Source organism: Orcinus orca, chromosome 2, assembly GCF_937001465.1.
Source record: "Orcinus orca chromosome 2, mOrcOrc1.1, whole genome shotgun sequence".
In the NCBI taxonomy this organism is placed as follows: Eukaryota; Metazoa; Chordata; class Mammalia; order Artiodactyla; family Delphinidae; genus Orcinus; species Orcinus orca.
In genome coordinates this window covers 110,475,468-110,490,845 of record NC_064560.1, presented here as the reverse complement: position 1 = coordinate 110,490,845, position 15,378 = coordinate 110,475,468, and the positions used below count along the sequence as shown (strand labels likewise).

Below are 15,378 nucleotides of genomic sequence, written 5' to 3'. Positions count from 1 at the left end.
TTTTAGTATAAAATCAATTTTTAAGTTAAAAACAGGTTATTGATACACACTGTGAGGTCTTCTTTCCAATTTAATTTTATAGAACAGGAGACAGACCCATCAGTCTAAAATAATTTAAGTCAATACATATGAAAAGTAAATATAGATTGACTCACAGTTTGAGACAATAACAAAGAATTTTAACCTGATAAAGTTAGCTATAAAAACTAACATAGGGATCTGAGAAAATATGTAATTGAAGCAATGAATATGAAAGTTGGATCCAGCACACCTTGTAGGACAGATGTAAAATGGTGGGCTCTTCTAGAGAACCCAATAAAATGGGAGTTACCCTAATGGCCTGAGCTGAATGAAGTTGCAATAGTGAGGATGATGAAAAGGGCAGGGACATAAAAATAAGGCAGAAGAATTGACATCTGAATTGGATTAGACATTCAAGGAAAAGGACCACAAGAACCTCTAAAGTACAAAATTTAAATAAATTATATTAGGAGCTGAAGTTGGAACAAATTAGAGCAGGAGATACTACAAGCCTTTCAAATTTAGTGGAAAAATACTGAGCTAAGAATCATAAGCTCTGTGTGTGATAAACTTCCCAGTTCTAACAAAAAGTTTTCATATAATTGAGCAAATCACTTATCTAAACCTTGTTTTCTGAACCAGTGAAATGTAATAATAAATATTATTCTCATCACTGCAAAATAGTTAATATAGTTATTTTTCCAAATGTGTCTTTTGGTGACTCTTTCATTGAAACCAGTCCCCTGTGCCGGTAAAAATCAAAGAGCTTAAATAAAGATAGACTAGGGTATAACCTATGTCCTTAGGATATCAAATTAGTATCAAGATTAGGTTAGTTTTCTTCAGCTGCAAACCTGTTCCCCAGCACTGGCCATTCTTATCTTCTTTTTACCGTTATCCATGTGGCTTGCTTGTTTGTTTTCTTCTAGAATTTAATAAGCCACTATAGCACAATGGTCTTATTCTTTATGTTTCTAAAGTTTCCCATGAGTTTTAAAAACACTGTTAAGTTTCCAAACCTGAATGAAATAACTGTAATTTTTTTAAATGAGGTTTTTCTACTTGTCCATAATTTGAGGTAAGAAGATAAATTCTCATTCACAATTCTGGGAAAACTGCCCTCAACAAAATCTGAATGTTGTCCACAGAGTTACCGCCAAGTTCGACTGAACGAACTCTTACAGGAGCACTCAAGAGCTGCTAATCTCATAGTCCTGTAAGTATCATTGCAGACATTTAAGATTGTTACAGAGAAACCTTAGTTGTGAATTTAAAAGCTCACAACTATTCAGGTGGAAAGTTAAATTTGGAACATGTGGGATTTTAGGCAGCGAGGGAAAATAAAGGCCACCCTGAGACACTGACAACTGAGGCCCATGGGCTCTAGAGGGCTCCATTTGGACTTCCCACCAGGTGTTCCCTACCCAAAGGGCCAGGGGCATAGTGCATGCCCATCTAGAACCCTGGCTCCTCCCAGGTTCCAGGGAACCTGACCCTGGAATTCCCTGCCTAATTAGCCCCAAGCTGGCTACCAAGGTTCCCAGGCCCCTTCCCTAGATAGCTGCTCCTGAGGTATGGAGTCCATAGCATGTTTGCAAGACTCTTTACTATGGGCAGGAGAAAAAGGAGTGGGCTTTTCCATTTCCACTCTTTGCCCTCCACTCCACAAATGTTAGGGGTGTACCTGCTGAAAATATGAATGTTTACCTAAAGATTCATTGCTAAACATGAAAACCAACAATTTCACATTTATACCTCATGAACTGACTCCTATGTACAAAGTTAACTATGTCTTCAAACAAGGTCTACACTGGAGGACTAACCATTTAAGACATAGATTGTTCTCCTGAATTGGGTGGTAGGACTCAAACAGCTGTTTCTCCCAAATATAAGAGCTTTAAACCATTAGGAAAAGTCATTTTTTCCAAAAATGGGGAGAAGTATTGGTTGATCACATTTTCTATTTAAAGAGTGAAAATTTATTATATTTATGCTTTGCCTCTACCCTACAATGCCCAAGCCTATTTTTCTGGTTTGTAGATATTTATATTATCCGAGAAGTATATCAATTTAATATCTATATTCAAAATAATTTCCATGCTTTCATTTTGTCGGGGAGGCACATAAAAGGTTCAGGCCACTTGTTATTACATAGCTCAGATAACTAGTGATGTTACTGCCTGTACTAATTGTCATGTTTGTTCTTTATTTTTCTTCCATGCTGTCAGGAGCCTTCCAGTGGCAAGAAAAGGATCTATATCAGATTGGTTGTACATGGCTTGGCTGGAAATCCTCACGAAGAACCTCCCTCCTGTCTTACTAGTTAGAGGAAATCACAAAAATATCCTGACGTTTTATTCTTAAAAGATAAAGGATTAGAACACATTTTACCTTAATGTATGAGTAAGTAGGAGACATGTTCCAGTACTTCATGTTATAAATCTGATCTGTGGATATGCAAACCTCTGGAGACCAAGTAAACTTTGTCATTTTTTAAATTATTACTTAATAGGAGCTATTTTTTTTTTTCTATCAGCTTAAGGGGGTGTCAAAGCCAATGCTACCCCTAGAAAAACATCTTGTCATTGCTGTTGAAAAACAAGAAAATGAAGCAAACCCATGCTGGCTTATGCCCATGAAAACCACCAACTTATTGTAAGCTTTCCCAGGCACACCTAATCTTCTGTGTGCTTCTAGGCCCTGGTAGAGGCTTCAGCCACCAGCAGTTTCTCATTAAATGCCTATTGACAGGCTGGTACAGTAACCATGGGTGGTTATCAAAGGAAAAGACCAACTGGGCAGGAAACGTGATTATGCTTGGCCTTCTGAGAAGCTTATACCTACAAAGAAGATTTGAAAATCAGTAACCGAAACCTTTAAGGAGTACTTGCTTCTACACAGTGTTTAAAGCAGTTACCTAAATGAGGTTATTTAATATAACACAGATCATATACTTAGAGTGATCTGAGCGATCGCTGATAACATATGGCTTCAATTTGGGGCTGATTGAAAAATATATTAGCTGGATTAGGAGGCAACGTATATTCCAATTAAGTGAAATATATTCCATCCTTAATATATAAATTTCAGTTGTTTCCCCTATTTAGACATTTCCAGCATGGTATTACTTTGCATATTTTTTTTCTAATTAAGTGGGTAGCACAGATGAAGTCTTCATAGATGTTTAATTGAAAACCAAATACCACACATTTTCTAACTGTTATAAAGAAGTATATCCTGAATCATATATTTAGTTACTTTATACAGTGATTGTATAGATTTAAAAGAATAATTAAAACGTGAAGTGGAGAAACTTGCAAATTTGGAATATACAAGTATCGATTTTGTTTCATTTGTTAGTGTTCCTATAATACTTAATCATATTAAAAAACAACCAAAAACTTTTTTCTGATGGATGGCTTGCTTATTTTTTTTCCTGACATATTATGACTGTTTATTCTAACTGATAAAATGTGAGGGGAAAAAAATCAACCTGAAATAAAACCACTCAAATTCGTTTGCTCTGGCCTAGGTCATGCTTTTACCTTTCAGTCACTAAAATCACAGTGCAGGGCTTCCCTGGTGGCGCAGTGGTTGAGAATCTGCCTGCTGATGCAGGGGACACGGGTTCGAGCCCTGGTCTGGGAGTATCCCACATGCCGCAGAGCGACTGGGCCCGTGAGCCACAACTACTGAGTCTGTGCGTCTGGAGCCTCTGCTCCGCAACGAGAGGCCACGATAATGAGAGGCCCGCACACCGCGATGAAGAGTGGCCCCCGCTTGCCACAACTAGAGAAAGCCCTCGCACAGAAATGAAGACCCAACACAACAAAAATTAATTAATAAACTCCTACCCCCAACATCTTCTTTAAAAATCACAGTGCAATGGTGTATCAGATTTGAGCCTGAAATTTTCAGTCGGTTGCCTCATCTGCAGGTTGTTTAAAGCTGGGACTCAAGATTAGTCTTCCAGGCCAGACTCTGGCCTCAGAAGGATGACTAGGGAGGGAAAAGGGAAATAGCAAAGCTTAAGAAGCAGCATATCCCTATTCCAAATCTGACACCACTGGACTTAACTCAGGCCTGGATTAGCCCTCTCTCTTGAGCCCTATGTACCTGAAATCCAAATGGCTAGATGCCATCATGGTGACCAGAGCAAGGAGCACCCGGCTTCATCTGGATCTGACACTTCCCTAAAACACTTGATAGGGTCTCTGGAAAAGGTGAAAAGTCATATGACTTCTATAACATGAAATTCTGGCTCTCGTTTCTTGAAGAAGCTGTTATGTTAGGTCCCTTAGGAAACAGACTTGGAGAGAGTTTAGCGTGGAGCATGTTTATTAAGGAGTGCCCTTGGGATCAACACCTGTGGAAGGATGAGGGAAAGGTGAGGTGTGATGCAGTCCCAAGGACAGTCTCAGTGACCTCACAGGGAGCTCTGGAGATAGAATGTCCCTTCAGAGTAGTCCCAAGAAGGGCTGAGTGGGCCAGGACTTTATACTCCCACATTTATCAGTCATTGGAGGTGGGTGGCCCAGGAAAGAGTGTGAACTTGGATGAGGCAACTCTCTGCAGATGAGGCATACCAAAGGGCCTGAAAGTTGAAGTCGGTCTGCTGACAGCACTCCCAGATGCTGCGGCAATAAGTCCTTCATTAAGCAGGGTGTGGGTGGGGTATCACCATGCCAACTGCAGGGGTCATATAAAGTACTGGTCCAAAAACAAACAAACAAACAAACACTCAGACTGGCCTAAGTTCAAGTCTCACCATTTATTAGTGGTATTACCTTAAACTAGTTATTTAATATTTTGAGGGTTACTGTCAAAAGAGTGACTGAAGGGATGTCCCTTGCGTTCCAGGTTAAGAAAGGAGGAGAACATGGACCAAGAAAAACGGGGATGGGTGGTAGTAAGGGACTGGTGATGATGAGGTCAAGAGCAGCTGTATTGGGAATAGGTTAGGGTAGCAGAAAATTGAAAGGATGGGGGCTATGGTCAAATGCCAACAGATTTTTGTAGTCCTCAGTGTCCTGTCCTTGTCCTTTGATTTACTCAACTCTATTAACCCAACCTCCTACTATCTCCATGTTTATACTCAGGTTGCTGAGCAAGAAGGAGGAGGTTACACATTCATGTTCATTGATGTCCAGCTTTCTCTGTCCCCTCACTTTGTACATGTGTCTCATCAGCATCCCTACCCTTTTCTCACAATGACTTTTCAAAGTCTTCATCACTTTTTCAGTTGGTGACCCTGCCACCATCCCTACAACATAACCAGGTGCATAGAGACGTAAAACTTTCTTATGTAAGGAAGACCACACTGGGAGTGTTGCCTTACAATTTCTTCTCTCAATACTCAAGTTTAGAGCTCTTTCAATGGAAGCTTAAAAAAAAAAAGATGATAGATTCTTGAGGACAATCATCAGCCTACTAAATTAGACTCTACGGGAGAAGCCCCAAGGAATCTGTATATTCTGATGATCCGCAGGATTTTGGAACTCCTGCTTTAGGCAGTCTTCCCTGTTCCTGTGACTTGACTCCCACCGTGGGCTGATGCCTCCCAAATTTATAGTTCTAACACAGAGCTCCCCTAAGTCTCAGATCCATATATTCAATCACTAATTTTCATGGTGTTTCTCTTTGTATATCCTGCAGACACTCTAAATGCAAGATGACCAGGTTTCTGTTAAAAACGAACACACAACTAGAGCAAAGGCATCTACTTCTCTTTCTCCCTTGCCTATCAGATCCTTTCTGAAATGACCAAAAAGACATACAAATAGGAAAGTTCTGCATCATGGCAGGAAACTAAGGAAGGATGCCATTCACATGATAACATTTTTAGAAATACAATCAAGCTGGAGTTTACATGGGATGAGATTGATGAAAGCTAGAAAAGGTCAGCTTGCAACAAATGCTCCTGAGAAAAATCCAACATGTCACAGGAAATAGTTGCAAGAGACCCTGGGAGAAGTCCACTAACTCCTCCCCCAAGTGTGCAGGTGAAGATTAGAAGCTGAAGGTACGACAGACAGAGTACAGCACTGGGTGGGATCCCTTTTGTTGGATCCTGAGAATATTCAGAAATGGCTGCCCGGAGAGGCCAGATGGTATGCTTGGTGAACACTCAAAGCAGACATGGGTATCGCAGTGGAGCATCTCATAGGTGTCCTTGAAAGGCACCAGAAAGATATGTGCCACCAATACAGGCTGAGCCAAAGAGAAAATCAGCCCTTGATGCACAATTCTCCTAATACTGTACAGAGAAGAAAACTCAGAGATGGATGATCTTGTCCCTGGGTCTCACTGTTCTTAGGCTGCTGGGTTCCTAAACTGGCACTGGAAGTCGATATCAACCAGGCCTTATTAATTAAATTAAGTAGGAGGATTGTAATGATAACCAGGTGATGTGGTGAAGGTCCCTGTGTCATTCACAGAAGATCAGCACATCTGCTGGTTGTCAAACTTAGCATCCACAGGATCCTTGCTGGCTGGATATTGCTGCACAGGTCACCTGGAGCCAGTCCACCTAGATATTGCTAATGTTTTCCTCCACAGAGATGTAGGGGACGTGTTGACATAAGGATGAAATCTGTCTGGACTCCCAGGGGCAGAACAGGAGAAATTCCTCTTTGGGTGTGACTCAGATGTCCCAGTTGCTGACAGATCAGGGCAGCCCCATGAGTTGCAGTAAGAGCCAAGAGGTCAAGCCAAGAGTGCTCAGGGCCCAGCATCTGACCCAGGCATTCCCACGGGGCCACCAGCTGCCCCAGAGCATGGCAGCCCTGGTCTACAGGCAAAATCTCCTCTCCATAGAAGGTGTGTTGGTCAGTCTTACCTCTTTAGGATTTCTGATGCTGAAAAGAACCATCTCAGTCTCCCTTTTTTTAATGCAGAAAAGCGTTTTCAAAAAGAATATATGATATTTCATCTCATCTATGACACCATTCTAAACACATTATTTTAGGTCCCACTAAGGAAGAAAAATTTCTATTTAAATTATGACATAATATCCTATCACTTGGCATTTTGTTATATTAATTGAGATGCCTTTTTTTAGGCTTATGTAGGTATAGAATTTTAAATCACATACCATTCTTGTGCATGTAAAAAAAGGAAAAGATAAGTGAAATAAATTTGGTTCTACTTCGAAGTCCCACTCTTCTTTTGACCTTTCCACTCTTTTTATGTCTGTTTTTTCACAGGACAGATCCTCAGTGCCAGGAGGAGCACTAGTGGCTCAGCATTTCTCACAAGAGAAAGCCAGTGGACACTATTTTGTCATTGGCTTTAATAATTTTGATAATTCTAGGTTTGAGTAATTTTTTAATAGCTTAAATTTGTCTCCTAACAGAATTTAAAACATTGTATGTAAATTCTGATGCATAAAGAACATAAAAACAAGGAAAAAATAATCCTAAAAAGTCAGAAAAAAATTATCATTTAAAAAAAGAGAAATCATACAATAGAATAAAAGACAGATCAAACATACAAGAAATAAACAGAAAATATAAATGTGTTTATCTTTTTTAACAGACTCTCAAATTTAATAAAAAATAGATAAAATCAAACTCTATTTGATCTGCTAGCATAATATCCTAAATTATATATCCAAAAGGCTAAAAACAAAAGAATAAAAAAATATATAGAAACATTCAAACAAAAAGAATAGAGTTGGCAATTTTAATTTCAAAGTTTAAGATTAAAAGAATTAGGAGGGATAAGAGAGCATCATTTTTTACATTTATAAAAGATATATAGCCATAATATAGCTATGATAATAATGGAGCTTTATCTAAATAAATAACACCATATTGACATAAATAACACAAGAATCGTTGGAAGCGAGGAGAGAGTCACTAAGAAAGTCAATTTTCTTAGGAAACAGCTCACCTATATCTCTAACTTTGACAGATCAAGTATAGGAGAATTCAAACTACATTTTAAAAAAAATGGATTTAATAGGTACCATAGTGCTCACAAACACTACACTGTCTTTTAGAGATCTATAGAATGTTTTTGAAAACAAATTATATATTAGATAACTCAGTAAATTCTAAAATGTAGAAATAGGAAATATTACGCTTTTATTACAATACAATAAAACTAATATTATTTACAAATATATAAACAACAACATGAGAAATCTTACTCACTGGGAAAATAAAATTCTAAATATCTCATGTCAAAAGAGAAAGAAATAAATATTTAGCAAAAATGACATTGAGAATTCCACATAACAAAACATAGTTTATGCTGATAAAGCAGGCTCAGAGGTAGATTTATATCTATAAATGGATTTATTAATAAATACGAAAAATGAAAGTTAATGGTCAACTCAAGAAGTTAGAAACTGTGCAAGATAACTAAAGGAAAGCATGAAGAAGACATTAAGGAAGAAAAGCAGGGAAGTAAAATTAAAAGCTGAGGTTCTGGAGTCAGAAAGAGAGGGGCTGAGTCTCAGTTTTTCCCCTTACTAGTGGAAGGCTCATTACCTGGCCTCCTGCAGAATCCATTTTCTCATATGTAAAATGAGCATTATTAAAAGATCTACCCTGGAGGGTTATTGCAGGGAAATGAGATCGTGGTTTTTTTTTTTTTTTTTTTTTTTCTCGGTACGCAGGGCTCTCACTGTTGCGGCCTCTCCCGTTGCGGAGCACAGGCTCCGGACGCGCAGGCTCAGAGGCCATGGCTCATGGGCCCAGCCGCTCTGCGGCATGTGAGATCTTCCCGAACCGGGGCACGAACCCGTGTCCCCTGCATCGGCAGGCGGACTCTCAACCACTGCACCACCAGGGAAGCCCTGAGAGATCGTGTGTATTAAAAGCAGAGCACAGACAGGAGACACAACAAACATGGCGGCGGTGACGAAGACGGCGGGGGCGACGGCGACAGCAGCGGCGTTGAACAAGGCGGTAGGGGTTACTCGGTGCGCCTGTCAGGAGACCTCTGTATGGCTTTTCAATTTTAGTTGAAATTCCCTCCATGGCCTTTTGGAGTCCTTTGGTGTATCTCCAGAGTAAATTTCGATTACTCTACATTTCATCCATGTTGGAGTGGCAAGAAAAAGGAGGAACTGATTTGGGGTGAAAAGGTATAACGAACTGTAAACTAAAAAAAAAAAAAATTAAAAAAAATAAAAAGCAAAGATGGGTGAAAAGAAACCAGAGCCTTTGGACTTTGTGAAAGATTTCCAGGAATACCTGACTCAGCAGACCCATCATGTCAACATGATTTCTGGATCAGTTAGTGGGGACAAAGGAGCAGAGGCTCTTCAGGGAGCTGGAACAGATGGTGATCAAAATGGACTTGATCACCCATCTGTTGAAGTTTCCCTGGATGAAAACTCAGGAATGTTAGTAGACGGGTTTGAAAGGACCTTTGATGGGAAGCTCAAGTGTCGGTACTGCAACTATGCCAGCAAAGGCACCGCACGGCTCATTGAACACATTAGAATCCACACAGGTGAGAAACCTCATAGATGTCACTTATGTCCATTTGCATCTGCTTATGAGCGTCATCTGGAAGCCCATATGCGTTCCCATACAGGAGAAAAACCATATAAATGTGAATTGTGTTCCTTCCGCTGCAGTGATCGAAGTAACCTGTCGCATCATCGAAGGCGCAAGCATAAAATGGTACCAATTAAAGGTACTAGGTCTTCCTTAAGCAGCAAGAAGATGTGGGGGGTTTTACAGAAGAAAACAAGCAATCTGGGCTATAGCAGACGAGCACTAATCAACTTAAGCCCACCTTCCATGGTGGTTCAGAAGCCAGACTACCTTAATGACTTTACCCATGAAATCCCGAATATCCAGACTGACTCCTATGAAAGTATGGCAAAACCCACACCAGCTGGTGGCCTGCCAAGGGACCCCCAAGAACTCATGGTTGACAACCCTTTAAACCAGCTGTCAACTCTAGCAGGACAGTTGTCCAGTTTGCCACCTGAAAACCAAAACCCCGCATCCCCTGATGTAGTTCCCTGCCCTGATGAGAAGCCTTTCATGATGCAGCAGCCCTCTGCTCAAGCAGTAGTTTCTGCCGTGTCAGCCAGTATTCCTCAGAGCTCCTCTCCCACTAGCCCTGAAGCTCGGCCATCACATAGTCAGAGGAACTATAGTCCGGTGGCAGGTCCGAGCAGTGAACCAAGTGCTCACACGAGTACGCCCAGCATGGGAAACAGTCAGCCAAGCACTCCAGCTCCGACCCTGCCGGTCCAGGACCCTCAGCTTCTACACCACTGCCAGCACTGTGACATGTACTTTGCCGACAATATCCTTTACACTATTCATATGGGATGTCATGGGTATGAAAATCCTTTTCAGTGTAACATATGTGGATGCAAATGTAAAAACAAGTATGATTTTGCCTGTCATTTTGCAAGAGGGCAACATAACCAACACTGATGGGAAACGATCACGTTATGCTTTACTTGGTTTGCCTTTTTGTGTTTTGTAGTTTACTGTTGTTTTCTGCAGGGGAGGGGTAGGGGGTGTCGTCCCTATTAAGGTGTTGCTAATTTAAAGTCTTATACATACAGAGTATAAATTTGACAGTGGAAACAAAAATTTTTTTTTCTTCCATAAAAACCTCATCAGGGTCATTTATGTATTAGAACAGTTGGACACGTTGGTGTCTGTTTTTTCCTTTCATTTAGACATTTGAGAATTGGAGTGCAATGATAATCTTACAAGTGGTCATTTAAATTTCTCACATTTATGGTCCATAAAAACTTCAAGGCTGATAGATACCCTTGATTTCAACATCTACACTGCAGCTAGATGTTATTTCTGCCATAATTTCAAAATGGTAAATTACTTTCTCTTACAAAATCTGTTACAATTTATTTCAATGTTTAGTGGAGGAATTGCCTTGAAAATTGCCATTAATTAAAAACTATTTAGTAAACATAGCTTAGTTGAATCAGTAGTTTAATTTCAACTGATAATAGTAAAGCAATTTCAGTGTAGTAAATCTTTCTTTTTTCCATAAGGGAAAATAAAAAACATTTAATTCTTTTAAAATTAAAGTTATAAAAATAGGTAAAAGTTCTGAAAAGAAATGAAACTTAAGACTTTAAATTGAAAATGGAGTTTAATATTTAAAATACCTGCCTATTCAACTTGTAGTTTAAACACACAGCAATTTTCCATTGGATTCTTTTTATTATACTTGTAATTTATTTTAAAAACTACAGGTAAATATATGAGAACGCTAGAAATATCAGAGGATTATCTATGAAGATGCCTTTTTTCCTTTTAATCTGAACTGTTCATTTAAATCTTCATTCTGATGTTACACGGGAGGTTGATAACGATACTGAGGATCTGTTATTCCTTCTATTCCTTTGATGACCAAAGAGGTACAGTGGAAGTCATCCATCTTTTTCCTAGGAAATGCGGTCCTTCCTGCCAAAATCTGAAGTTTCCTTTTCCTGCCTTCTATCCATTTATTGCCCATAATTTTCAAGAAAAGGTAGGTATAGAAACACATGGGAAAGTGTGATGGTGAAGTGATATTTACAAAAATGAGAACATATGTCCAAAATGAATTCTGGACTCCTCTTCAGAATTGGCCATTTAAGATATTTTCTGTGAATTCAAGTTGTAATGCTTATTTGCAGTTTTACCAGTCTTTAATGTACAGCAAGAAAACTATATAAAACTGTGAATTGAATCATCATTAGTAGAAGAGGATAAAAAAAAAGTGTGGAAATAGATATAAAAATGAATTTAAACATGATACTTAATTTGTTTACAGAAATAAAACTTGCTGTATAAATCCGCAAAAAAAAAAAAAAAAAAAAAAGCAGAGCACAGTACCTGGCTGAGCACTTTGTGGTAAGTACTTAACTAAATGTTAGACCAGGACAGACAAAAACAGTACAACTGATAAGCTCAAGTGCTGTTTGTTGCTATTGCTTAAAAAAAAAAGGAATGTCGAAGGATAAAATATAAATATACAAATTTACAAATGAGCAAGGAACTATGAGTACAACTATGGAGAAGAACACCCTTTAAAACTTTATTCCGGTAAATTATTAAATTCCAGTGACATATATCAATTTCTAGTAAAATATAAATTACTAAAATTAACACATCATGTTTGAATATTTATTTGTAACTGCAGAGAATACCTCTAGAAAAATGCACAAGAAACCAGTAAGAGTTGACTCTGGAGAGGAAAACAAGATTAATGAAGGTGGCTGTGAAAGAGATTTAATTTTTACTATGCACCAATAATAATTACTCAAAAACAATATTTAAAAAATTGAATATATAAATAAATTACTAGCCTGCTAGGCTGTGTTTAGTTCTTAATTCGTGTTTGAAGTGACATATATTGTGAAGGTCATATGAAATAAACTTTTTAAAGTTTTATAAAATGCTCAAAAATATAAGATATTATACCATCATGATATTTTTTTGCACTTATTTATAACATAGGTAACTAAAATATCATGTAGAAAAAGTTGACCCCACCACACAGCCACTGATAAGTTTAGTTTTGTTCCATTTGAGTTTTTTTTTAAAACATGAGATCTTTTTTTTTTCTAATTTATGATTCTCTCCTGGGTAGAAAAATTAGTAGAGAAGAGAAATATTGAGTTGGATTTCCACTACAGCCCTGCATATTTTATTTGCTGAAGCTCAGGAATGGACAAGCATAATATTAATAGGTTCTGGAATTTTATTTCCTGAGCTGAATGAAACTCAGAATTGCTATTATGCATAGTAGGATGGGGTAATTATAATAATGTGATTGAGTTTGTATGAACCCATGCATTCCAAGTGCAGTATGCTTTTACCCTTTTAAATACAAAATCCAAATAGGATACTGTATTAATTTTCTATTGCTTCATAATAAATTATCACAAACGTATCAGCATAAAACAATACCCATTTATTATCTCACAATTTCCATGGGTTGAGGGTATAGACATAGCTTAAGCTGGATTTTCTGCTCAGGGTTTCACAGCACTGCAGTCAAGGTGTTGCTCAGGCCTGTGTTCTTATCTGAGGCTCAGGGTCCTCTTCCAAGCTCATGTGGTTTTTGGCCAAATTAACCTTCTTGCTGCTATAGAATCCATGGTAGTTTACTTCTTCAAAGCCAACAGGAGAGAAAACCTCTAGATCATCTTTTAAAGGGCTTGCCTGCTTACGTCAGGCCCACCTGGGTCAATCTTCCTTCTGATTAACTTAAAGTCAAATGATTATGAGACTTTACATAATCAAAGTCCCTTCACCTTTGCCAAACATATAGGTAACCTAATCACTGGAGTGGCCATCCCCTCATACTCATAAGTCCTGATCAGATTCAAGGGGAGGAGATTACACAGGGTTGTGAACAGGAAGGGGCCACCTTACAATTCTGTCCACCACAAATGCTATCTTGCATTTCTGAAGATCATATTTTAGCTACTAAGACCCAAGCTTGGAATCAGATAATAAGTTAAAAATGGCCTGTGAAGCACCCAAATAATCAAGCAGTAACTAGCAATGACAGCAGGGATGATGCAGCAAAACAACAAAAACATTTTTAAAAACAAAGTACAAGCCTCGAGCACACAGCAGTTTGAGGTTGTAAGTGTAGTAGGCACAGGCTCTACATACCTCACTAGAGCCTGAGGGCATCATCAAGTTGTGAGGAGGCAGCCTAACGTCAGAAAAGTTCAATTTTGTTCTAGGTGCCCTGGTTAAGAAAGCAAGAATGTTTACAGTTCAGCCTCAGAAAAATTTTCCTTCATATGGTTGACATCAAAGGACAGCTAAGCTTCAGTTACCTGGAAAATTAATTTACATGGAATGACCCTGCAGTGAAGCAGAGTGTATGGAGCTCTTGTGTGGGACTTAAAGAGTGTATTTTCAGGTTGGGCAGTTCAAGATGAGGGATGCAGGAGAACTCAGAGGTTAAGGCCAAGATCTAGGTTATGAGTGTCATCACTTCAGAGCAGGTGACAAGCAATGACATCTGGAGCAAGGAGCCTGGGCTCTCTTTCTCTGCCTGGAAGATCTCTCAGCACAGGGTTGCCTGAGGCCAAAGCTAGGCAGTCAGCTTTTTAGAGAAAGGCATGGTAACTGCCAAGCTGTGGACTCAGCTGCGGAGCCCTGGGGGCCAAAGCTGGGCCTCTGTTCTGATGCAGCTGTTTCCCCAAAGCTGGTGGCTTTCTTCAACTTCCAAATTCAATTCATCTGCTCTTTTGGGTGCCCAAGAGATCAGGAAAAGGAGATATTTCACATACAGACTTTTCTGTTGTTATTTCCAAAGCAGTTATATACTTAGATTTTCTAATTTTCCTGTTGTACTTCTCCCAACAAAGACGTGGTAGAAATATTCTCTGGGAAGGTGAGAAGTTCAGAGAAGTAATTTCCTAATGTTCACAGGAACATTTTCAAAATGAGTTCTATTTTAAAATAGAACGTGTGCACCTTGGAGTTAATGTGTCCCAAACTGAGCTCTTGATCTTCCTTCCCAAAGCTGCTCTTTTAGTATTCTTCCAAATCTCAGTAAATGGTAACCCCATCCTTGCCGTAAATCTTGCAGTCATCCTTGACTTCTCTCCCTCACTTCTCATCTGACCCATCAGCAAATTCTAGTGGCTTCAGAGTACATCCAGAATCTAACCATTTCTCATCATTTCCACTGCTACCTCCCTGATACGTGCTACTTCCATCATCTCTCACCTGGATCACGGAGTAGCCTCCTAGAGGGTCTTCCTGCATTGGGCCTTGATCCTCTTCTGTCTCATTTCAGAATAGCAGCCCAAGCAATCCTGTTAAATGAAATAGAGCATGTCAATCCTCTTATCAAAATATTCCAATGGTTTCCCATTTCACTCAGTGGAAAAGCCACTGTCCTTACAAAAGCTTATAAGGCCCTACAACTGCAACCCTCACCCCTTGCCTCTGTGGCCGCATCTCCTACAACTGTGCACCCCTCTCTGTCACTCTGTTTAGACCACACCAGCCTTCTTACAGGTGAGTTTGCACCTCAGGACCTGAGTGCTTGCTGTGGCCTCTGCCTGGAATGCCTTTCTCCCAAATATCACTTCTTTCAAGTTTGGTTACATGCCCTCCATCCCCAATCCCACACCTGGCAGATAGCATATTCTCACTGAGGCCTTCCCTGGCCACTCTCCCTAAATTGCAAGCCTACATTCCACATTTCACTTTTCTGCTCTGCTTCTCTCTTTAACATTCAGCACTATTTATTTTAATCACTTCTTCTATTTACTGTCAGACTAATTTTTGTCTAGTCTGTTCTCTGTTATGTCCCCAAAGTCTAGACCAGTGCCTGGCAAACTGAACACATTCAAAAATATTTGTTGAAAGGATGAATGAATGCAGGCACTGA

At 39.2% G+C, this 15,378-nt stretch overlaps 2 protein-coding genes and 1 long non-coding RNA gene across 8 annotated transcripts in view; 2 read left to right on the top strand and 1 right to left on the bottom strand.

Moving 5' to 3' along the window:
* SLC12A1 (solute carrier family 12 member 1) overlaps positions 1-5,052 on the top strand; it is a 91,899-nt gene extending 86,847 nt beyond the window's left edge. For both annotated transcript variants that reach the window (XM_033422627.2, XM_049706090.1), the window contains exons 25-26: positions 1,170-1,237; positions 2,250-5,052. In XM_033422627.2, the coding sequence (XP_033278518.1) occupies positions 1,170-1,237; positions 2,250-2,385 (204 nt within the window). In that variant the 3' untranslated portion in view covers positions 2,386-5,052. The remainder of the gene's footprint in view (positions 1-1,169; positions 1,238-2,249) is intronic.
* The window catches only part of LOC125963524 (uncharacterized), a 129,440-nt gene that overhangs the window by 100,605 nt on the left and 13,457 nt on the right, over positions 1-15,378 (bottom strand). For all 5 annotated transcript variants that reach the window (XR_007475576.1, XR_007475577.1, XR_007475578.1 and 2 more), the window contains exons 2-3: positions 14,709-14,797; positions 13,638-13,716 (exon numbers count right to left, since the gene is read on the bottom strand). This is a non-coding gene — a long non-coding RNA (uncharacterized LOC125963524). The remainder of the gene's footprint in view (positions 1-13,637; positions 13,717-14,708; positions 14,798-15,378) is intronic.
* Positions 8,864-11,804, top strand: LOC101272328 (zinc finger protein Pegasus-like). The gene has a single exon (XM_033422624.2). It carries the CDS (start codon positions 9,171-9,173, stop codon positions 10,428-10,430), a length of 1,260 nt encoding a protein of 419 aa, XP_033278515.1. The 5' UTR covers positions 8,864-9,170; the 3' UTR covers positions 10,431-11,804.